Source organism: Neophocaena asiaeorientalis, unplaced genomic scaffold, assembly GCF_003031525.2.
Source record: "Neophocaena asiaeorientalis asiaeorientalis breed wild unplaced genomic scaffold, Neophocaena_asiaeorientalis_V1.1 scaffold417, whole genome shotgun sequence".
Classification (NCBI taxonomy): Eukaryota; Metazoa; Chordata; class Mammalia; order Artiodactyla; family Phocoenidae; genus Neophocaena; species Neophocaena asiaeorientalis.
This window is the reverse complement of record NW_020175387.1, coordinates 1,063,575-1,087,954: the sequence shown is the minus strand read 5'-3', so window position 1 is coordinate 1,087,954 and position 24,380 is coordinate 1,063,575. Positions and strand designations below refer to the sequence as shown.

The following is a 24,380-nucleotide window of genomic DNA, read 5'->3' as shown; positions in this document are numbered from 1 at the left end:
TAAGGTTCTTTTCCTCCTAATGTAGCCAGAGTAAATTTTTTTTTTTTTTTTTGCGGTACGCGGGCCTCTCACTGTCGTGGCCTCTCCCGTAGCGGAGCACAGGCTCCGGACGCGCAGGCTTAGCGGCCATGGCTCATGGGCTCATCTGCTCCGTGGCATGTGGGATCTTCCCGGACCGGGGCACGAACCCGTGTCCCCTGCATCGGCAGGCAGACTCTCAACCACTGCGCCACCAGGGAAGCCCAGAGTAAATATTCTTAAACTACTTCACCCCTTTGATATAAGTGTTGCTACTAGTTTAATTTTGTATAATTTTAAGTTTCTATTATGTATTCTGTTTGATAACTCTCTTCTTGGCTCTGTAGAGGGTTGATTTAATTTTTGTTTCCAAATATGTGAACACTTTTACAGATGAATTTTTTTCTCCTGTAAATTTTATGGTTTGGGAGAAGCAAAAACAATATCAACCCAGAACAAGAATAATGAAATTATGTCTGTCTTGTTCAAAGTTACTTAAAACATGAAGTTTTTAAGAATAAGCTTGAAATATGTACATATCTCTAAAGTGCTTAAACATGTCCTTTTCAGTATAATTTTTAGTTTGAGTTGTAATACAGAAACTTATTTTCATTCTGAGTCATCTGAGAGGGTTGTAGAGAATAGGTATCAAGTGTGGGTCATTAACATCTCACTATTAACACTTCATTTATGAAGAAGAAAACCAGCTGAATATAGTAGGCGTCTATGTCTTTCATCTTAGCACCTCATCCCTTTCCCAGATCTTTTCATAATAAATTCTTCTTGTTAGCACAGATGAAACTAGGATGATGTCCTCCCTTCAAATAGCATAGAAACATTATATACAATCTCCTGATTAAAGAAGATTGTGGCAGATTGAGTATTCACAAGCTGTGGTCTTATTCCTTTGTTGGTATAGGTACAAAGATAAATTGGGTAAAATACACTATTAAAGAAGATTGACGAGTGGATTTAAAAATCCAAAGGAGCCCAGAACCCAAAGAACTAGTAAAATGAGTGTATCATCACATGGAAAGATTACATATTAATCTACAACACCAAGATGGATGCCTTCTAATAATATTAAACTTTAATTTTTTCATGTTTACACCAAAATAATGGTTATAATTCATATCAATCTTTAGGAAGTAAAAAATATATTGTGACATTTTTAATGGAAACTATTTGTATGTTCAACAAATAGTTTTTGTGTGTTTTCAGAGATAGTTAATTTCATTCAGTTTGGCCAGGAATGTCAGAGATACCCAAAAAAGACTCTTTAAAATAAATAAGCCGTGGGATAGTGACTGCTTTTAAGCGTATCTTGGAAGATATTCAGTTTAGAATTTTAGTGGATGCAACTTCGTTAAACTGCCAGTGAAATTGCAATTATAATTAGAGTTACTTGGGTGGTCTATGTCGGTACCGGTCCGGTCCTTGGCCTGTTAAGAACCGGCCTGCACAGCAGGAGGTGAGCAGCGGGCAAGTAAGCGAAGCAGCTTCTGCCGCTCCCCGTCGCTCCCCATTGCTCGCATCACTGCCTGAACCATCCCCCCCAGCCCTGTGGAAAAATTGTCTTCCACAAAACTGGTCCCTGGTGCCAAAAAGGTTGCAGACCACTGGTCTAAGTCTTTTTTTAAATAGTATTTCAAATGACCCGAGTAGTTTTCTTACTATATTTGGTTGGCTCAATTAATCAAAGAGTGATTTAAAAAAAAAAAAAATCAGTACCTACAATACTTGTCTCTTTTGAGATAGAATAACTGTTATTTAAGAAAAGGGAGGAGAGTGGTTTTCCTTTAGTCATATAGGTTTGGGAAATGAATCAAGAACAGTTTAAACATTTCTTATTGTGCAGCTTCTCAGAGCTGTTATTTTTTTGTGTATATTATTCCAAAATTTTTTTGTATTACTTTTTTAAAAATAAATTTATTTATTTATTGTTGGCTGCGTTGGGTCTTCGTTGCTGCACGTGGGCTTTCTCTAGTTGAGATGAGCGGGGGCTACTCTTTGTTGCGGTGCGCGGGCTTCTCATGGTGGTGGCTTCCCTTGTTGTGGAGCACCAGCTCTAGGCGTGCGGGCTCAGTAGTTGTGGCACACGGGCTCAGTAGTTGTGGCTCACGGGCTCTAGAGCACAGGCTCAGTAGTTGTGGCGCATGGGCTTAGTTGCAGCACGGCATGTGGGATCTTCCTGGACCAGGGCTCGAACCGGTGTTCCCTGCATTGGCAGGCGGACTCTTAACCACTGCACCACCAGGGAAGTCCCTGTATTACTTTTATATAGTACTAAGTTTTAAAAATTTGAATATTAGTGTAAACATTGTACCACCCCTGTGTTCCGGTACTCAATCTGCCCTTGCCAGTTTCGTGCTTATCCTTTCAGGATATCCTCTGGCCATATGTGTATATTTACTTTAAGAAAGCATCATTCTATAACAATATTCCGAATCCTTTTAAAATTTGAGATACACCTTAAAGATTATTCTATATTACTACATAAGGAGTTGCATCAGTTTTTGTAACTTTAGTATGAAGATTTTAGAAACTTATAACCATATGGGTCTATTTAACCTCTCAGCACATCTGTTACACTGTGGTTGTCATTTGTATTACATCTGCATACTCTATGAACCCCACAATGTTATAATTTGGGATTTAAATAGTCTACATATTTTAAAGAAATTAAAAGGAAAAAAATAGCCTTTCACATTTTCTCACAAGTTGACCATTCTCGTGCTGTTCATTCCTTTCTCAAGATCCAGGTTTCCATCTGGCTTCACTTCAGCCTCGAATTTTCTTTAGCATTTCTTATAGCCCCTCAGGTTTTCTGGCAATGAATTCCCTTAATTTTTAGTAACTGAAAATGTCTTTATTTTGCCTTCATTTTTGAAACATATTTTCAATGAATATAGAATTTTGAGTTGACAGCTTTTTTATTTTCAGCACTTTAAAGATGTTGTTCCACTGTCTTCTGGCCTCAGTTTTTTTCTCATGAGAAGTCAGCCATTCAAAAACAAACACACAAATGTATTTGCCTTACCTGATAAAAAAGGAAGTCAGCCATCATTTGAATGATTGTTCCCTGTATGTAATATGTCGTTTTAGTTTTTAGTAATTCAGATATACGTCTTGTGTGGTTTCCTTTACATTATTCTAGCTCACTGAACTTGTTGGCTGTGTAAATATGTCTTTCACCAAGAGATGTTTTTGGCTCTTATGTCTTTTAATATTTTTCTGCCGTCTTTTTTCACTCCTTTCCTCTGGTAGAACTTTTAATATTGTCTCACAGGTTCCTAAGGCTCTGTTCACTTTTTTCCAATAATTTTTCCTCTCTGTTTTTAGATTGTATAATTTCTGTTGATTAATCTTGACTCTGCCATATCCTTTCTGTTACTATGCCTATCTAGTGAATTTGAAATTTGAATTATTATATTTTCAGTTCTAGAATTTCCATTTGTATTTTTTAATAGTTCTCTGCTGAGATGTCCCATGCATTTATCCATTAAAATCACATTTTCTTTTTATATCTTTGAGCGTAGTATAACTGCTGATTCTAACATCTGGGTTATTTCAGGCTTGTTTTTTGTTGATTGTCTTTTATTATGAGAACAGATAATTTTTTCCTGCTTCTTCACATGTTGAGAAATTTTGGATTGTATTCTGGACTTTTTGAGTTACATGTTGTGGAAACTAGGTTCTGTTGCGTCCCTCTGAAGTGTAGTAATATTTTAAAGCGGGCACTTAATTGGGCTGAAGTCTACTGACAAAATTGTTTTCTGATTGAGCAGCAGCTCAAATTTCAACCTGTTAGCTCTGCTGCTTTGAGTCTGTCCCATGCCAGTGTGGCTCAGGGGTCAGTAGAGATTTGGGCAGAGTTTTATACACAAAATTTGGGGTTCCCTTTCTCTAGATCTGCTATTTTTAGGATTTCCCCCGTATTTTCTAGTCGAAGGAGACAGTCATTTTCAGTGACTATACTTGCGCTGAACCCTTTTTATCTCTGGCTCTTCAAGCCAATAAGACTGTGTGTTCTCTGTTGGCATTTTAGCTGCCTCACGTGCAACAGCCTGGGACCTGCCCTCAGGTTTAAGCTGTTAAAACAAAAAAAGAGAGAAACTCATCCTGTGCTGTTCCTTTTTTCCAGATGTTAACCCCACTCCAGTATTGCCTGTTTTGTTCACTCTTCCGTTTTTCATATTTTGTTCAGTTTATAGTTTAATGCAGGAGGATTGGTCCAGTCAGAGCTTACTTGGCCATACTGGAAACAGGACTACTGCTTCATTTATTTTATAAACTGTTAGCATTCCACTGTGTGATTGTTCTATAATTTATTTAACTAATTTTGTATTCATGGACAGTTGTTTTGCTGTTTTGCTGTAGCAATGTTGTAGTACAGATATCTTTGTGCATACGTTTTAGCCACGTGCATAGGTACTTTGGATACATCATTAAATAAAATAGACATTCCTGCCCTGTTGAAACTTACATTCTAGTTAGGGGAGGTGGGCAATAAAAATTAAATGCAGTAAGGATATTCTATAGTAGGCTAGAAAATGAAAGTTAGAGCAGAGCAAAGGGATGAGGATTACAATTTTAAATACAGAGGTCTTATTGAGACGGTGAGATGTGAGCAAAGGCTTTGAGGAGGAGAGAGAGAGTGAGCTTTGAGGATGCTCTGGGGGAGAAGCAAGAGATCAGACATCGCAAAGGCCTGAAGGTGAAAGCCTGTCTGGTGAGTTGGAGCAGCGGGAAGGAGGCCAGTGCGGTAGGAGTGGAGTGAGTGGAGTGCTGAGCGCTGTGAGTGGCAGTCAGTGATAGGACTTGGAGGCAGATGGATGTAAGGCCTTGTCAATACTGGAAGGATGTGGGCTTTGCTCTGAGTGAGCTGTAGAACCATTGCAGGGTTTTGAGCAAAATAGTGACGTGATCTGACTTATGTTTTGAAAGGATGTCTTTGGCAACTAAGAGGAGGAGGTTATTACAATAATCCAGACTAGAAATGAGGCTCTTTTGAATCTTTTGGGGGTTTTGCCAACCTAATTTGGGGAAAGGTCATACGTTTTTGGCATTTTAATTTGACTTTCTTTATCAGTGAAGTTGAGCATCTTCTCATGTGTAAGAGTTATTTATATTTCCTTTTCTGTGAACACTGAGTTTATAACCTTTGCTTGTGTTTCTGTTGATCTACTGGTCTTTTTTCTTGCTGATTTGTAAGTCAGGTGATTTCCGTGTAGAGCCCAGGATGAAAACTGCAGATCCAGCCTGTCCTCATCGATGTATCAGGCCTCTGCCTCGAGGTCACTGATCACACCCAGCGTTGGGAAGCACTCAGAGTCCACCGTCACAAGCAGGTGCATCCACTCCTGGCGCCTTTCCCAGCCGGACCCTACAGGCATCCTTTTACTTAGAACTCAGCCGGCGGCGGTCCCGGTTTGCTTTACTCCCACGCAGCTTAGACCCTGGCCCTTGTTAGGCCAGTTTGCTGCCCACAGCCATTCACTCTCCCGCTGGGGGGACTGCCGTGTGTGGTGGAGCGGTGAAGGGGCTGCGGAGCCAGCCTGCCTGCCTTTGAAACCTGGCTCCCCCAGGCCAAGTTATTCAGCTTCTCTGTTCTTCGGTTTCCTCAGCTCTAAAATAGAAGTGATAATAGTATTTACCTCATAGGGCTGTTGTGCGGATTAGACGAGTTACCTTATGCACAATGCTGGCAGAGGGTGAACGGCTCAGTAAACGTTAGCTGTGATCACTCACTCAGTTAACAAAGACTCCTTTTAAGTGCTAGGTGTCATGCCAGATACGAGACGCTAGGACTACAGTGAATAAGACTCCCCTTTTCCCTGTGTCTGAACAGAAATCAGTCCCTTTATAGCCCTCCTAGAACATCACCCCCAGAATAGTATGTGAATCATTCACTCTAAGCATTTCCTTTATTGAAGAAGTTTTACGGTCTGTTACAGGGTTCACAAGCATTTCAGGGGAGTCCTTGCCTTCTTAAATCTGAGAAGTAAAAGAATATACTTATCTTGATGTTATTAGAATTACATTTTTGATAAAACAAGAGTCAGATGACAACCAGGATGATAACATTAGCTCTTCATCTAGTTGACTTCATTGTAAGTTCACCAAGCTCTGAAGTATTCAGTTTCTGGCCAGGGTTTCCCGTGCCTATCTGGGTGATTTCGCTCCCTGGGGGATCACAGCGCTCATGCACTTGTCAGTCTTGATGCCTCTAGGGCTTAGGAGTTTCCAGTTTTACAATCTCAGATTACGTTGTAGATTTCTCTCCTTGTCTCACAAGAACTGTCACCCTCTGCAAATAAGACTGTGTAGTCTTTTTTGCGAGCCTTTTGTCCTCCTGAGTGAACTTTTCAGGAGAATAATAAAAGTAAGTAAAAGAGAATAACAAAAATAAATAGAATTTGCTCAAGATGCATTCTGATTTTACTCCTCTGTAGGCCTCAGATTTTCAGAATTCTCTATGTTGCTTCCTCACATACTTCTGGAACCTTATACACACTGGGGTTTGAATGACCCATTGGTTTTGCTTGACATCCTGTGTTTTTAAGAACATATGGAAGGCTTTCTCCAAATCAGTAAAGGCAGCAAGACGTTTTTTACTGTATTGAACTGTTTAGTTGTCTACATATCACATTTTAAAACGAAAATAAAACTATCTCATGTTCTGATCTTTCCTAAATCCAGTAAGTTTTTTATGTTGAGTTTCAATAGTCTGTATTTCTAATGGAATATAATAAACTGATATTATACCTAATATCACCAGGTATTTTCCACTCTCATTGCTTGTGTGCTTTTTCTTTTCCTGTAAATTTATTCATTTATTTATGGCTGCATTGGGTCTTTGTTGCTGCACGTGGGCTTTTCTCTGGTTGCGGCGAGCGGGGGCTACTCTTTGTTGCAGTGCGCGGGCTTCTCATTGCAGTGGCTTCTCTTGTTGCCGAGCACGGGCTCTAGGCACGAGGGCTTCAGTAGTTGTGGCTCGCAGGCTCATTAGTTGTGGCGCATGGGCTTAGTTGCTCCCCGGCATGTGGGGTCTTCCCGGACCAGGGCTTGAAACCATGTCCCCTGCACTGGCAGGCGGATTCTTCACCACTGCCCCACCAGGGTTGTCCCTGATTGCATGCTTTTTCTTTCTCTTTTCCTCATCCCTTGTCTCCCTCATCGAGATGAAAATGAGCACCTTCACCTGTTTAGCTGTTGTCTTTTACCTCTGGGTCAGGTTTAGGATCTTAGGCTACTGTTTGGACTATATATTTAATTATCTCAGGTATTATTCTCATGATGGCTTACTGCTTTTCTCAGTTTAGGTTTCCTGGGAGCTTATTACTCATTCATTTCCCAGGCTTTTTCTTGGCTTCAGTTATCTGAGCCTTGACCCTCTCGCTTTCTTTATTTTCTCATTATTTGTTGGCATTCTCACAGTCTCTGGTCAAGATGCACTTCTTCAAAGATAAATGAGTTACTAGACTCCTACACTGTGGTTGACTGACAGGTCACAGAATAGTTTATATGGATAGAACAATAACCCAAACATGTAAATAGATGTCCCTTAAGACACAAAACAGAGAATTTTAAAAGTTGTGGTAAAAGTAATATTCATTTACATGTGGTAAAATGTAATCTAATCATTACATTAGATTCATCTGAATATTTATTTAGTTGGTTTTTCCTGGTTTTCATAATATCTGGACATGTCAGTGTGTCTTCTGAACACTACCTGATATTTTGAAGCGCACTGGCATCTCGAATGACTGATGAACCAATGGGCAGTGTTCCTAGGGAGACACGGGATGCTCTTCTCCCCGGTATGGTGGGAGCCCTGACAGGGGTGCCATCCAGCATGTGAAGTGAAAGCCTAGAGGCCTGCCAGCATCACTGCGGCCCTTCCTGGGCCTGCCGCAGCAGGCATAGTAACGTGGAGCTGGTGGCAAGGCCCCTAGGTTATTTATGGGGAATAAAAAAAAAAAATACATGAGAGGGGCTGAAGTATCATAGAAACACTGTGGCATGTCTGAGAAGGACGATGGGTTAGTTGCCAAGAAAGAAGAAGGACAAACAACTATAGTTTCCTGCCGTGTTCTGGCACAGAGTGTAACTTGCCCAGGGTTACAGGCCAGTAGAGGACCAAGCTGGCCTCCAACCCAGGACTGGGTTCTTCAGAGCGCATGTGTGTTCTGCTGCATTATGCTCACGCATGTAAACGCCGCCTCTTTTGGAACATTAGGATATCATGGCACACTTACTCAACAGTAACCTCAAAAGCTGCTTTGCACACACAAGAGAATTTGCAGCATGACTGAAATGCAATTTCTTATCCATATTGTCAGCAGGAATAAACCATCATAATCAGAGGTTGGAACTGTTAGCCTTGTCAAGTTCTCAGTATTAGCCTTTTCCCGTGTGTGGTAGTCAGACTGAATACCAGTGTCGCAGCTTTACCATTATCGTCTGATTTGTTGCCATGCCATGTTTTTGCCTCAGGGTTCATGGCAGAGCTGAAGAAGATTTGGTGATTCTCAGCTTAGTGCGCGTCCTGGAATAAGGCACAACTCATACTATAGTATAATGATGAAAAGCATACCGAGGTCATCTGCAGCGATACGGGGAAAGGAGAGCATAGAGAACTGCATTCCACATAGTACTCTTGGGAGGATTTGAGCAGAAAAGTTAAACAGTTAATTTAAAATGACTGAAAATTCAGTTGCTTAGCATTACCTCAGAGTATTTGTAGTTAAAAGTGGGAGAGTTTTCTAAAGGTCCCAGGTACTCTTCTATTTTAGCAAAAGGTGCTTTTTACACTTCTTATACTGTAAAAGGATCCAGGTAGTTGAGAAAGTCCTTTTTTCCATTTCTTTGAAAAGTAATCTTTGAGTTGGAGGGTGCTATTGGCTCCAACGATCGGTATAATTCCAGTAAATCATCTGGTATGGATTATAATAAAACGCCAAGTGTATTACCAATAACCAGAAGAAATTTCTAAGACTTTTCAATGATTATTATCAATAATCTGAGACTACTTGCATTGCCTGAATCTACCTGACAGCATACCTCCATGTGGCAATTTCAGCTAATAAATTATATTTCTACTTTCAGTTGCTATGAAGTCACCCAAACTCCGCATTTGTTGTTGTTGGTGGAGCTTTAATATATATGCTCTTCTAACGATCGTGGGAATATGAAACAGAATGGTTATTCACTTGATTAATCTTTATTGCAGGTGAGAGGACAAAATGTACTTTATAAAATACTTGATTAAATGTACCTATTTCTTGGCATACATCTTTAGATGTTTAATTATAATTTTTATGTGTTGGAGCCAACATTTTCCTGTAGAAATACAGCTCAAGATCTAATACTGGGCAACAGTGGAAAAGGGGATTCAGTATGAAAATATTTGCTTTATGTAAACCTTTTTATGAATGCAGCTAATGCATAAGTGAAGTCAAGCTGTAAAAACAATTAGCTGGGAAAATACCAAGTAAATTTTTTATATTCCAGTGAATATCTGTTAACTACACATTATTGTTGTCATTAAACTATATGCAAATGTACAAGTAGATTCACTTAGATTTGGGTAAAAAAGATAAAGTACTAGAAGTATGCAGTGCGTATAATTACTGTTTGCATCTCCAAACAAAGCACATTAATCTTTCTGCAATACTGCTGATGTAATGTCTCCATGTTGCTTCTGGGAGTATTTGAAGTGGGCAAGCATCCAAAGTTGATAGTTAATTCTGATCAGCAAAGGCTAACTAGAGTAGACGTCTGGGTTGGACATTGTAACAAAGCAAGCAATTTCTAAAGCTCTTGGAAGATTCCGGTGCAAACTCTATCATGCATTTATTTGAATCTCTTATTCTAGACATTACCAAATTAGTTTATCCGCACAGGGTGTGAAACCCCTTCTAAAATAATGATTTGTTATGTTTGTATTTTTATAAAAATTCAAACTTCTCAAAACCATCTACTTTGGGGCTTAAGCTAATGAAGAAACAGAAACATTTAAAATATTTTCTAGAACCAGTCTCAGGAACCATTTTGTTGCTGGGAAGGACTGAGAGATTTTCTTCACCAGTGGTCTTGAAAGAACATTCTCAGACAGCTCTTAATCAAAGATGATCTGTTGATGGAATTGAATAATGAGAATCTTCTTACAACTCAAATAATAAGCCATAATTTTCTTAAGCTAAGGATCTGCTGTTAGACTACTAGCATGCAGTATTTAGTGAGTACGTATTAAAATTTTAAATTGTATTCCTTTAAAACATTTTACAAAAGCTTTTGAAGTGCAAAGTGCACTCCAAGTGCACATACACATATATATTTGAAAATTGCTCCTAAGTAAAGGCACAGATATGTTATGATATTTCATGAAAAATACTATAATTTCCCCCTTATTTGCCACTTGAATCAGATTGAGAAAGTTGATACAGACAAAATCTTTCATATTACTGATGAGTCTTAGAGAAAATAAGTCCTCTTACCCAAACAGCTTATAGATTGAGTAGATGGAGCTTAAATCCAATTGATCTTAATGTAATCTAAAGATCTTTTCCTCTGTTCACTCTCTGAGTGTTTATTTAAGTTTATCAAGCTTGTAAAAGTACTTGATAAACATTTTTAATTGTATTTCTTAAAATGTTAAGTAATCTTTATTATATTCAAGATAAAAAGCTTTTAGCAGATTAAACAATAACCTGCGGGAATACACAGACTCTTAACTAAGGCAGCATGTCTCCAAGTGTGTTTTGTAGAATACACATGTGAGTTCGCGACAAAGGGGGTTTCATTACCAAAAATATTTAGGAAACACTGTATAGTGTTTTTCCCTCTTGAAGACGGGACAGTTCAGACAACATAAAGCCTATGAGAAGGCAGGTTCATTGACCTTAAAGCTATGTTAATAGATACCTTGCAAATTAATTATATATCCACTGTGAGAAGTCAGAAAAGGGATGACTAAAGTCTGAAGAAGGAAAATGAATGTAGAAATAGATTAATTAGAAAACAGAAAAATAATAGAAAAATATGCAGAATCCAATATCTTGTTTTTAGAACCAATAAAATATTTAAATATGTAGCCTAATCAAGGCATGCAATTCTGAGTTTAAAGCACAGATGTGCAAAACATGGTCTGAGATGGGGGAACACTGCAGATGCACAAGAAATGAAGATTCTCATAAAGGACTACTTTGTTTAACTCATGGAAGACGATTTCAGAACCTTGGATGGATGGGATGCTTTTGTAGGAAAATATATAAATGATCAAAACTGACCTCAAAAGGAGAAAATAAAGAACCGGTTGCCCTAGATGTAAAAGGATAAGTATTGGAATAGCTAACTGCCACCCCTCGCCCAGCACCCTGAAGGAAAAGCACCCGACCTCAGTGGTTTCACAGGGGAATCTTACCGAACCTTCGGAAAACTGGAAACAGATTATTCTGGGCAACCAAAAATAACCTTGGTGTCTAGCTCAGCAATGCGAGTTTGAGATAACAACAAAGGATAGAGCTTCAGATCAATATTATTTGTAGAATATCAAAGGAAAAATCATAATTGAAATATTGGCAGACAGAATTTGGCGGTACATTGAAAGAAGAACCACTGTAACCAAGTGGGATTTATCCTAAGAATGTAAAATTGTTTCACGATTAGAAAATATGTTAATAAAATTCACCTTATTAAGAGATGAAAAGTAAAAATTGTCAACTACACAGATGCTGAAAAGACATAAAAAATCCATTCTCAACTTAGAAAATCCAATACATTATGAATAACTGAATATTACTTTAACACTGTAAACTGTGTACTCTGTAGATGCCCCCACACATACTCTCTCCCTGTCTCTCACACACACACACGACCATCCCTTCTTTTTTTGTTTTTTTTTTGACCGCACCACAAGGCATGCGGGATCTTAGTTCCCCGACCAGGGATCGGGCCCACGTCCTCTGCAGTGGAAGCATGGAGTCTTACCCACTGGACCGCCAGGGAAGTCCCATCCCATCCCATCTTAACCCACCTCAACAGCCAGTGTTATGCTTAATGAGGGCACACTAGCTACATTCCCATTAAAGTAAAAAACAGGACCATCCGTTATCAACTGCTGTTTGGTATTCAGTTGGAGGTATGAACCCACACAATTAGGGAAAATAAAAGGAATGAAATGTGGAAGGAAATAGGAAGAAGTATCATTTTTTTGCGCATCAGTTGTGATTACCTGGAAAATTGCAAGAGAACTAAGAACTTGTAGAGGCAGGCAGGAGAATTCAGTAAGGCAGATGGGACCAAGTTAACATTCAGCAATGAAAAGTCTTCGTATTCACAAGCAAGGGAAGGGAAGGAGACCCCTGTAAGGAGGTGCTCTCTGTCTTCAGCGTCCATAAAAATCACCAAGGCTGTTTGGTAATCATGTTGATTCCTGGACTCGCCCAAAGAGTCTGATTGTCAGCCTTGACTCTGCGTTTTCACAGGTGTTCCTGGACCCCTCCAGGAGGACTCTGATGGTTTTTGTGTGGGACCCACACTCTGAGACATGCTGCCCTGAGGACCCCACCCCCATTCCTGTACTGTCACTCCTCACTGGGCTGCCTGTGGTGCCAGCCATTTACCTGTCTCAGACGGTTTGCTGCGGTACCTGGAGGGACACAGCGACAGCATACCCTGGCAAGAGAGCCCCCAGCTTCCTCTGCCGGGGACCCTTCTTCACTGTCACAAGTTCTAGCACTGGGCGTCGGCCACCACGTGAGAGGCACGCCTGGCTGCTCCTGCTACACGCCCGCCGTCCAGTGGGGTGGCAGGAAATAGGGGTGTCCTCTGTTACCTGTGCTTAGGGAAAACACTGAGCAGAGGTTCAGGGCGGTTGCAGCCTTTACTAACTTGCCAAGTTCTGCAGGGCTGCATTTCCCTGGAGTTCATCACTCTCTTCACAGCAGTCCTATAGCCAGTCACTTAATTCCTGTGCTTTCCAGTGCTTCCCTGCTTGAATAATCACTCATCCTTAGCAGAAGTGTAACTGGTTAAGTCCAGCTCCTCTGACTCTGTACTGGTACCCAGGAAGCTACAGAAAAACGTAACTGTGCTGACTGGTCCCATCTTGAAATAATGAACGCAGCCCTTAGGTGGCTTTCAGCACTGCCGGCAGTCCCCTGTATTCTTCTGGGCAATTCAGTTTCCTGTGTTCACAGATGACTTGTCTAGACTATGCAGTGGCCTGCCAGCCCCTCTCTTCTTGCCTTTCTTTGGGCAAACAGTAGTGAGAGACTTTTAAGTAATAAGTCCGACTGTGTCACTTCCCTGCTTAAAGCCCTCCGATGGCTTCCATCACATGTGGGATTAAGTTGTGACTAGTTTTCTGCCCCTCACCCCTTGACTCACTTCTTCCAGGTATAAGAACACTTGATGTTTCTCAAGAAATGCCCCATATGTTACCACCCCAGGGCCTTTGTACTTGCTATCTCATTTGCTAGGAACACTTCTTCCTCCAGGCATCCCCATACCTAGAATTCTTACTCCAACTACCTCTTTATTCAAATGTCACATCCTAAAAGAGGTTCTCTGTTCTGCTTTACTTTTCTTCCTAGCCCATCTTACTACTTGATACTGTTCGATTGATTGGTTGATTGATTGTCTCCTGAGGCCTGTCTACCATCCCTAGGGATTAAAGCAGTCCCTGGCATGAATTAGGTCTTTAATAAATATTTTTTGAATAAATAATTTAATCCACATACGCCCACCAACCCCCGCCCCTGGCAATCAAACAAGGGCAGGAAGAAGACGAGGTTATTAATTTCTGAGTGTTCAGAAGGGAGGGATGACTTATTCCCTCTCCCTTGCACTCCCCCAATTTGGCAGGCTAATTTCTGGGAGTCTGCCAAGAATGTAAATAGGAACAGGTGACATCACCTAGGAAGACTGTCTTGTCTATGAGAAACAAAAGTTTGAACCTTAGGGAGTATGAACATTTTTTTTTTAAATTGGTTTTTATTGAGGTAAAACTCACAGTCACATAAAATTCACCATTTTAACTACTTTAAAGTGTACAGTTCGGTACACTGAATTACTACACATTCACCGTGTTGTACAACCATCACCACTATCTAATTCCAGAACATTTCATCATGCCTGTAAGAATCCCCCTACCCCTGAACAGTTAGTCCCCACTTTCCCTCTTCCCAGCCCATGGCAACCACTAATCTACTTTCTGTCTGGTGGAGTTGGCTATTCCGGACATTTCATCTGAATGCAATCGTACGATATGTAGACTTTGTGTCTAGCTTTCACTTAGTGTAATGTTTTCAGAGTTCGCGCACGTTGTATCATGGATCAGCGCTTCATTCCTTTGTACGGCTCTTCAGTACTCCATTGTTTGGCTATACTACATTTTGTTTCTTGATTCATCAGTTGGGTGGCCCTTTGGGTTATCTCTCCTTTCTGGCTGTTACGAATAATGCTGCTGTGAACACTTGTGTGCCCATTTTTGTTTCCACACCTTCAAAACTTTCTCTTCAGTTTTGCCGGGTCAGATGGTAATTCTGTGTTTAACTTTTAAGGAACAGCAGCGGCTGCACAGCTGTAAGCATCCTCGTGGGTGTGCAGTGGTGTGTCATTGTGGTTTTGACTTGCAGTTCCCTCATGGGAACGTTAGCGTTTAAGCACGGGTTCCCGAAAGGTGGGTTACTAGAGGAGGCAGTGAGAGAGAGCAAGTGGTGCTGCCAACAGCTCGGTCTCCTGGGCTTACAGTGCCCCAGCTTTCTCTTTGGAACTGATGTGACCACTGATCTAAGTCTGGCTTAAATTGCCTTGATGTTCCAAGTCTATCATGACCTCTCCAAAGTTTACAGTTAGTAGCTCTGCGTTTAAAGTGCTCATTTATCCAGTTCATTCAGACGCAGCGTAGAGTAGAGGTTAAGCCCATAGCCTCTGCAGTGAGACTGTTCGGTTCAGACGCTGGCTCAAGTGGGGTGGCCTTGGACAAATAAGTGAACATCTCTGTTCCTCATTTCCATGCGTGTGGAGTGAAGTTGAGGTTGTTACTGTGACTGAAAGAGACGAGTATGCACAGAGCTTCAGATCGTGGCTGGCACATGGTGAGTTCTGTGTGTCGGCTGTAATCAGGATGATGGTGGTGGTGGTGATGATGATTTATCTAGATATCCATTTAGGGAAGGGGCAAGAATAGTTTTATGCTGGATCCAAGTTTGGGATCGAGGGTGGTAATTGTGTGTTTATAACGTGGTGCTCGTTGATGGCATGCTCTGATTTCCATAGTCCTGTTGTGATACTGGCGTCAGTGACACAGTACAAACCATTGACTCTTGTGGCTCGTAGTCTGTGTTCCACAAGTCATTCTACTAATTCATCAAATTTACATTTTGAGCGCAGGTTTACTTTTGTTTGGACAGGGACTAGACTGACTTCAATAAAATATTTTCTTTTGTTTATATACCAGTATAACCATATTATTTTTAAAATTTTGAAATTATGAAAGAATATATCGTTTATAATTCCATCACTTCAAAACACCCTATCCCAGCCTTTAGTGCATATCTTTCTATATTTTCCCTTATGCATCTTAAACATAATTATAATTCTACAAATAGAATAGAATATCCTTACATCTCTTTTAAAGCTTATTTTCAGCCGTCCTGTGAATCTTTTCTGATAGATCCTAATTTTTGAAATTTCTCAAGACTAAACATTCAGATCCCGTAAAAGATAGAGCTTCAAAATTTATAGATGTGAATAGAGAAAGAACTCTCTCCTATCTAGACGTTTTATATACATACAAGCTTGAAAATGTGCCAAGGACTATTTTATAGCTTTATGATAAAACCTATTATTTTTCAATAGCAAGAAAAAGAACGCTTAGCTGTGCCAAAACGTGTACAAAGAGTCAAAATAATCAGCAGGGCACTTGATTTCTAAGTTTTGGACTTTATAGTTCTTTAAACATAAATTCTGCAAATATTTTACAGATAAGTAAACTGAGATAGAAAGATTAAGTGACATTTCTGTTTTCAGTCAATGTTAGAAGTAAACACAGAAATCCACAGCCTCTCCTTATTAGATCAGAAGATAACACGTTCGTATATTTAAGACGTAAACCTGTAGAGGAGACATGAGCGCTTAAGCTGGACTGAGGTTTATGATAATGCTATCAAATGAAATGAGGCAATTATTTTTCAATTTTTAAAAGTTCTAATGTTATTTGGAATATGTCTTTCTCACCTTGTAAAAATGATACTTAGGAAGGTGGAGATGATGGAGAAGGCAGTCACAGAATGGTAGGGAGGATTTTAGTTGTTTAGAAAGATAAACACAAAATGAGTCCACAGAGAGGGCATTAATGAGGTAGATTTAGGGAGAATGGCAAGGATCTATGGTATGGAAAGTTGTTATAACTGACAGTCAAATATAAGAATAAGAATACCCATATTCTTGTAGGAATACTGTGGAAGAATGTAAACTCTTCCCTTTGCTCAAAAACCAAAACAAAACTGTATAAGGAATGTCAAGTATTAATTCAAAGGAGCCAAATATCATTCTTTCTTTATTCTTGTAGTGACTTGTGAAGTCTTGAAGACAGGCCAAATCTAAAGACTCTTTTGAGATCTAAAGAAAGGGAAACTTTTATTTTCTTTTATTTGAAATTTTGTTTTGTTTTTTATAAAAGTTCCGGTGGACAGAGGGCTTGGGGAAAAAAGAGGACAAGAGGAACGGGGAAAAAAAAGCGGTCTTCACAAACAGCCTTTATAAAACTTACACTGTCAGGCAGTGTGGCACATGAGCCCATTTTTCTGACCTTTCGCTCCTGCCTGTTTGTGTCCCTGCTTGGCTTGATGTACCCTAAAAACATAGAGTTTCACTGTGGAGGTCTGTTGTTCAGCACCTACGCGGTAAGGCACCTCTGAAGTCTGTTCATGGACCTTATTAGGTTAGAAAGAACCCTTGCATTAGCTTCTCTGGCCCGCCAAGGACATAGCTAGTTTAATAAACGTATATGAAGAAAAATAGAAGAAGATAAAGCAGATTTTCAGGAAACTACTTAAGAGTTTCCTAAGCTCTGAAGTTAGGCAGACTTGAGTTTGACGCCCAGCAACTTTGCTGGGGAGAGTTGCTACCTCTCAAGGTGACCATGGGGGCATGTGTCTCACCAGGCTGCCATGAGGATTAAATGAGAAAGAGATGTAAGAAACCTAACCGTGGTGCTATAAGGAATGTGTGCAGTCCTTTGCTTGCATGGGGTGTGAAACAGTCATCAAGTAGCATCAGCCACATTGTAGGCTGTGCTGACCTGAGGAGCAGGTGTCTCAGCCTTTAGTGTGCAGACCCACCAATAAAACCTGTGCAACTGAAGACTCTTGTTCCATCCTCAGAGGCTGATTCAGCAGGTCAGGGTTAGAACACAGGAATCTGCATTTGTAACAGGCCCTAGAGATGATTCCTATGAAATCGGGATCACACTTTATAAAATATACTTCAGAGGCTGAGGGTAGAAGCCGTTTGACCTTCAAACTTTAATAGCCTGGATGGGTGAGTTTTCATGGCTCATCTTTTTTTTTTTTTTTTTTTGCGCTACGCGGGCCTCTCACTGCCGTGGGCTCTCCCGTTGCGGAGCACAGGCTCCGGACGCGCAGGCTCAGCGGCCATGGCTCACAGGCCCAGCCGCTCTGCGGCATGTGGGATCTTCCCGGACCGGGGCACGAACCTGTGTCCCCTGCATCGGCAGGCGGACTCTCAACCACTGCACCACCAGGGAAGCCCCATGGCTCATCTTTTAACAGTAAAAGATAGGGATCTAAGCACTGATCATAAAATTCTAATTGAGGAAAATCATTCAAGAACAGCAGTGTAAGATTAGGTAAGTATGTATGTGCTAATTTGTGGAAATAAGTGCATCACTTATTAGAAGCATTTTACCAGAAATAAATCAAAATAGAAATAAGTAGAAAAAGGAACTCCATTAAATAGAGCCTATCAACCTTTCAAGTTAGTAAATGTTGAGCTTCTTTACCAAGGGAAATGAATACTTAGAGACCAGGACCTAACATGAAAAGAATTCTTCATCTTCTCTCCTGTAATTCAATCTGGGAGCCATTAATGAGAGTGCTCTGGTTAATCTTAATTGTCATGATGATATGAGGAGATGTGATATATAAGGTATTCAAACCACGTGGGGTAGATTATTAAGAATCATTGTTAAGTAAGAGGATGGAATGAAACTGGAATGAAACAAGTCAGGCGTCGGGTCTTGGTATTTCCTGCTGTTAGTGCTAGAATATTTTACTTTTTATGTTAAAAATGCAACATACCTGATTTCCCCTCTGATATTTATACAGTATAATATATATGTACATACGTATCCACATCAGGGACGTGCACATACATAGAGCCATATTTGATGCCCAAAAAGGAAGAGGCCCCAAGGGCTCTTTAGGGTGCAATTAATATTTTGGTCTGAAAATCAGCAGATTGTTTCAGTATGGTTATGTGTTATGACATCATATTCCAGTAAAGTTATAATGAACAGAAATTTTGTTTGTCTCTGTGGCAAACCGAAATGAGTTTTGTAATTGTCAGCAGGCCTTAGTGATTATAGTGGCGCCCACTCCCTCCACCATAGTTAAGGGTCTGTTAGCATTCCAGTTGTGGACCTCTATTTTCAGAAGTGTATAATTAATTGTAAACATTTGCTCTGTGGGGAAAGCTTGCCATGTGGGATCTCAGTCCAGAAGTAAATTTCTGATTCAGGTTGTCTGTTTTGAAGTTTTAGAGTGAAACCAGTTAAAAATAGGCATAAAGTTCTGTGGAGGTGGGAAAACTGAATTTTGTGGGAGACAAAATGAAAATAACCTGCATTGATGATATTAGTCTGTCAAAATTTCTGCATTAAAGGGATCTAAAATAAAATAGGTAATAGGAAGTTGTGTACTTCAGTGCATCACTAGTTACTGCAGTCAAAGAGCAAAAAAGATTGTGGTTTTAATGCTTTTTAGTCTGCACGTTAAAAATATCTTTTACTATAAGTGATTTTTTTTCTTCCTTTAACTTTTTTATATTTGCCAATTAAAAATGAGAACATATGACATACAGTAAAAACACGTTTAAAGTATTTTATCTTAATAGAAAACTGTGGGCCAAGAAAATTGACTTTAAAAATTTAAAACAGTGACTTTTTCTTTTTTCTCATACTCACTCTGGATTTCTCCACAACATTTGACATTGTCGATTATCCCTTCCCCTGACATTGTGTTATAATTTCTTTTCTAACTCTGACCCTCTTTCATCTCCTTCGCTGCTGTCTATTATTTCCCCTGCCTTTTGATCGTGGGCATTAGTCAGATCCCAGCCTTAGGCTGTCTTTTTTGGTTCTTTTACACTTACCCTTTCCAGGTGCTCATCCACTCGACGTGGTTTCAATTATTACCTCCCAAATCTGCATCTTCAGTACCAATGTACATTTCTAGTCCTTCGCCTTCAGTAGACCTTCACTGATTAGTCCCATCTGCCTGTGAATTCTTACAGAGTGGGCTCTATGCAGTTTATCTCAGGTTGAACATGGAGCTCTGCCACCTGGATGTCCAATAATCATCTACAACTTTAGTAAGACCTCGATTGGCTTCTCTTTGCTTGAAAAGAGACGCTTTGCAGCACAGGAGTGATTTTTAACTTAACTGTTCGGTGTTGCAGTTATGCACCCAACACTCCATCAAAATCGAATCTGTTAGTTTTGCTAACTCGCCCAGTCCAGTGGTCACAGTCCTCAGTCAGCGTTTCACTGGACGTGTGAGCAGCATCTGACACGACTGACTCCTCCCTCCTGCTAGATATACTTCTCCCGTTTGGCTTTCAGGAAGGGCACTCTGCTTGCTTGGTTTTCCTCCTGTCAGTCACGCCCTCCCACAGAGTTCTCACTGTCTTGTGGCTTTAAATTTCACCGACGTATTGATGATACCCAAATTCTATCTCCACCTTGGACCTCTTTCCTGGAGTCCAGACTTATGAATCTGACTGTCTTCTTTGACATCTTCATTTGGATGTCTAACAGACTGAATAATTTAACATCTCCACCCCAGAGCTGTTGATCCCAACAAACCCATTCCTTTCGCGGTCTTCACCAACTCAACGCACGGGTGCTCCACCGTCTAGTTGCTCATGTCAGAAACCCTGGGGTCTTCCTCGACGCCTCTCTCATATTCCATGGCTAGTCCTTGGGTAAACCCATCTTCTCCACTTTTGAAATTCATCCAGAATCCAAGTACTTCTCATTACTTGCGAAGCTGCTACCCTAGTTCAGGTTTCTGTATTATTGCAGTAGCCTCTTAACAGATCTCCTTGCTCCTGTCATCATTCCCCTACAGTCTGTTTTCAACATAATAGTCAGATGATCCTTCCAATCAATGGAAGTCAGATTATGTTGCTTCTCTCTTTAAAATCTGGCCATTTGGGGCTTCCCTGGTGGCGCAGTGGTTGAGAGTCCGCCTGCCGATGCAGGGGACACGGGTTCGTGCCCCGGTCTGGGAAGATCCCACATGCCGCGGAGTGGCTGGGCCCGTGGGCCATGGCCGCTGAGCCTGCGCGTCCAGATCCTGTGCTCCGCGACGGGAGAGGCCACAGCGGTGAGAGGCCCGCGCACTGCAAAAAAAAAAAAAAAAAATCTGGCCATTTCATTCCGGGTAAAAGTCAGATCCTTACAGTAATTTCTGAGGAAGGCCCTGTGGAATCTGGCCACCTCTTCCCATCTCTTAGCTTTCCTTCCTTTACTCCCTTGATGCTAACCAGGTGGGAATCCTCAGAATTACTTGAACACGTTATCTGTGTGGTTTCCTTCCTCATTTATATCAGGCCTTTACACAATTGTCATCTTCTCAATGAGACACTCACTGGCCACTCTGTCTAACCCCCCGCTCCCTGTCCCACCCCACCTGACATTTCTGAACCTTTCCTTCTTTTTCTATTCAACATGTACTTCTAACATACTAGATATTCTACATATTTATCTTATTTATTGTCTGTCTTCTCCACTCTAATGTGTGTTTTTGTTCACTGTGATATTCCCCCATCATAAGAAGGTGCTCCATAAATAATTGTTAAATTAATGGATTTTATTGCCTATCCTCTTAATTTCTCCTAGGTTTGTTCTTTCTTCTTACAGCCCCCTTTATCCCCTCATGTCTGCATCATTGCAGCTTTCTGGTCACGCATCCTCACCTCAGTCGCATTAAACACAAACCTGCTAAAAATTTTCACCGTAAATACATTTTTTTTGTGATTCTTTCTGCTTAAGAATTGGCTTAAAGTCTCCACTCTTTCTTATGTTGACTCTGATCTCCTTATTACTTTGCAAAATACTTATTACTTTGCAGTAGGAGCTCCATCCTACTACTGTTCTTCCCATGTCTAATCATAATTATCTTCTGCTAAAAGCACAGTAATCTGCGTGTTGTCACCTAAATGGTCTTGCTTGTCTCTCACCTCTGTGGCAGGTCCCAGTCCTTCAGCACCAGACCATTTGCGTCACTTCTGTCAAAATGCGACTGAAAACTTCTTGCCAGGAAGTCTTCTGTGATATAATTTTTAAAGTATTTATGTTTAATGTTGTTTTCTAAAATATGTTTTTCGTGGAGATCAGCATACATTCTTTATTATCGATAGATATATTGACTCACATTTTATCTTTTATAAATACATTCATGAGGTTAAAACTTTATTGGGGGGACTTCCCTGGTGGCGCAGTGGTTAAGACTCTTGAGCTCCCAGTGCAGGGAGCCCGGGTTCAATCCCTGGTCAGGGAACTAGATCCCACATGCATGCCGCAGCTAAGGAGCCTACCAGCCACAACTGAGAAGCCCGCCTGCCGCAACTAAGACCCTGAGCAACCAAATAAGTAAATAAACGAACAAAAAAAATTTTATTGGGGTTAATAAGAGGGTATAGTGCATTCTATGGTTGGTGTCATTTTAAAGAAAATAAATCTTACTAATGATTATAGAGTGATTTTTTTTTTTTTTTTGGCTGCTTTGGGGCTTTGTTGCTGTGCATGGGCTTTCTCTAGTTGCGTTGAGCAGGGGCTACTCTTCGTTGCAGTGCGCTGGCTTCTCATCGCGGTGGCTTCTCTTCTTGCCGAGCACGGGCTCGCGGGCCCTAGGGCGCGGGCTCAGGGCTTAGTTGCTCCACAGCATGTGTGATCTTCCCAGACCAGGAATTGAACCCATGTCCCCTGCATTGGCAGGTGGATTCTTAACCACTGAGCTACCAGGGAAGTCCCTACAGAGTGATTTTATTGAGCTAACAGTAATATTTTTATTTTCTTACTTTAGGTATCATTGCCCAATGCCCAAGATCTTTTATGTTCAGCTGACTGTAGGAAATAATGAATTTTTTGGGGAAGGAAAGACTCGACAAGCTGCTAGACACAATGCCGCAATGAAAGCCCTTCAAGCACTGCAGAATGAACCTATTCCGGAAAAGTCAGCTCAGGTGGGTCACTGCTGCATGTGGCAGCCTGTTTCTTATAGTTGCCTAGGGAGATTACTGAGAAGACAAACAAATGCTTTTTTACAAATAAGGGAAATCTCTGCTGATAGGAAGGACCACCAGAGTAGCGATCTGCTGTGATTTGCTCCTCAGCTAACCTGTGTGCTATATTAGACTCTTGTGTTCCTGCTGGGATGACCTTACCTTTGAGCACTTTGGTTCACCCTGTGGAGTTTCCAGGCAAGGGAGGATTTGGGAATGTGAGCAAGGATGAGAAATAATATTCATTTACCTTGCATCGAATGCTACGGTTTATTGAGCATGGATTACATTGTATTAATTAATCTAGAATCAAGGAGTTTAAAGTGGAGGAGACCTTTATGAACTTTCTAGTCCTACTTTATTTTACCAGAGAGGTTATTGAGGCTGATCTTCAGTAATTTCACTCGTTCCCATGGCTTCAGCTACTTTCTCTGTTGACTTCAAAATAGTATCTCCAGCCCGGGTGTGTCTAATAAGTCACCTTCTTAGGGAGTTCTGCACTTAGTTATTTGAAACTGTGCGGTTCAACCTGTACAGTTTCCCTTTCCTCAAGCCTGTTGTTCTTCCCCGTTCGAGATTTATCTTAGTTAATGGCAGACTTAGAATTTTTGTCCTTGTACACTTTCATTATGACCCTGATCTGTTTGCTTATCTGTTTTCATAAGCTTCTTGACAGCAGGAATACTGTCATAAGCTTCTTGACAGCAGGAATACTGTCTCTTGATCTCTTTAATGCTTATACTGTGTTCAGTATATGTGAGGCCCTCCAGAAGTGTTAAATAGGTGAATAAGTAAATTGGCACAGAGCTCCGAAATCCTGGTTTGCATCCTGCACTCTTTCTGCAACTTAGTCTCCATAGAAGATTAAATATCATATACCAGTGGAGGGTGTGTGTGTGTGTGTGTGTGTGTGTGTGTGTGTGTGTGTGTGTGTGTGTGTGTGTGTGTGTGTGTAATGGAGGTCTCTAAAGAGAACTGGGTCTGAGGATATAGGATAAACTCAAATTAGTGAATGGTTGAGTAAGAGATTTCCACACTCAGCATTTATCCTTCTACTTTGAGGAAAAAAACTAAAACCAAATCACAAGAAGCCTCACAGCAGAGCCCTCGACTACAGTGGTTACATAGAAATCCACAAGATCCAGTTTCTGGTTTCCTGTTTCCTATTGTATTTTAGATAGGTTCTCTTGATTGTTAAATACATGTAAAGTTTGTTACAAAGTGAAGTTTCAATGTCATCCTATTTTTTGTGATTTAGAATGGTGAATCAGGAAAAGAAATGGATGATGACAAAGATGCAAATAAGTCTGAGATCAGCTTAGTGTTTGAAATTGCTCTGAAGCGAAATATGCCCGTCAGTTTTGAGGTATGTGTTCAGCAGAGATCTCCCATTTTTCCCTCCTTGCTCCTTATTATTTTAAATAAACAAACAAATAAGATTGACAAATAAAATTTTAGTATCCTGAAAGAATTAATGTGCTTCTTACGTTTGAACTCTCTATCATGAAATGATACAAGCCCTGAGAAAATAGAACTTATGGATTCCTGCTGATTCTCTTTGCCTTTTCGGTATTAAGCCATTTGTATACATGATATTTCACGTTTCATCATAAAATTTATTTGCTGAGTTTAAGATAATTTGTAGGAACCTATAAGACTTGGTGTTTTTGATAAGATCACATTGAAAATATTCAGTATAGTTAATATTTAGTGACATGTATATATTAATATCTAATTTCTTTTAAATTTATGGAGGCCAAAATATGTTTAAATTTAACCTTTACTAATAAGTCACCAAGAAGTAATTAAGCAGCTCTTTAGTT

General features: G+C 40.4%; 1 protein-coding gene across 8 annotated transcripts in view; it reads left to right on the top strand.

The window, feature by feature from the left end:
- STAU2 (staufen double-stranded RNA binding protein 2) overlaps positions 1-24,380 on the top strand; it is a 305,778-nt gene that overhangs the window by 86,620 nt on the left and 194,778 nt on the right. For all 8 annotated transcript variants that reach the window (XM_024765757.1, XM_024765756.1, XM_024765753.1 and 5 more), the window contains 2 exons: positions 22,359-22,518; positions 23,816-23,923. In XM_024765757.1, the coding sequence (XP_024621525.1) occupies positions 22,359-22,518; positions 23,816-23,923 (268 nt within the window). The remainder of the gene's footprint in view (positions 1-22,358; positions 22,519-23,815; positions 23,924-24,380) is intronic.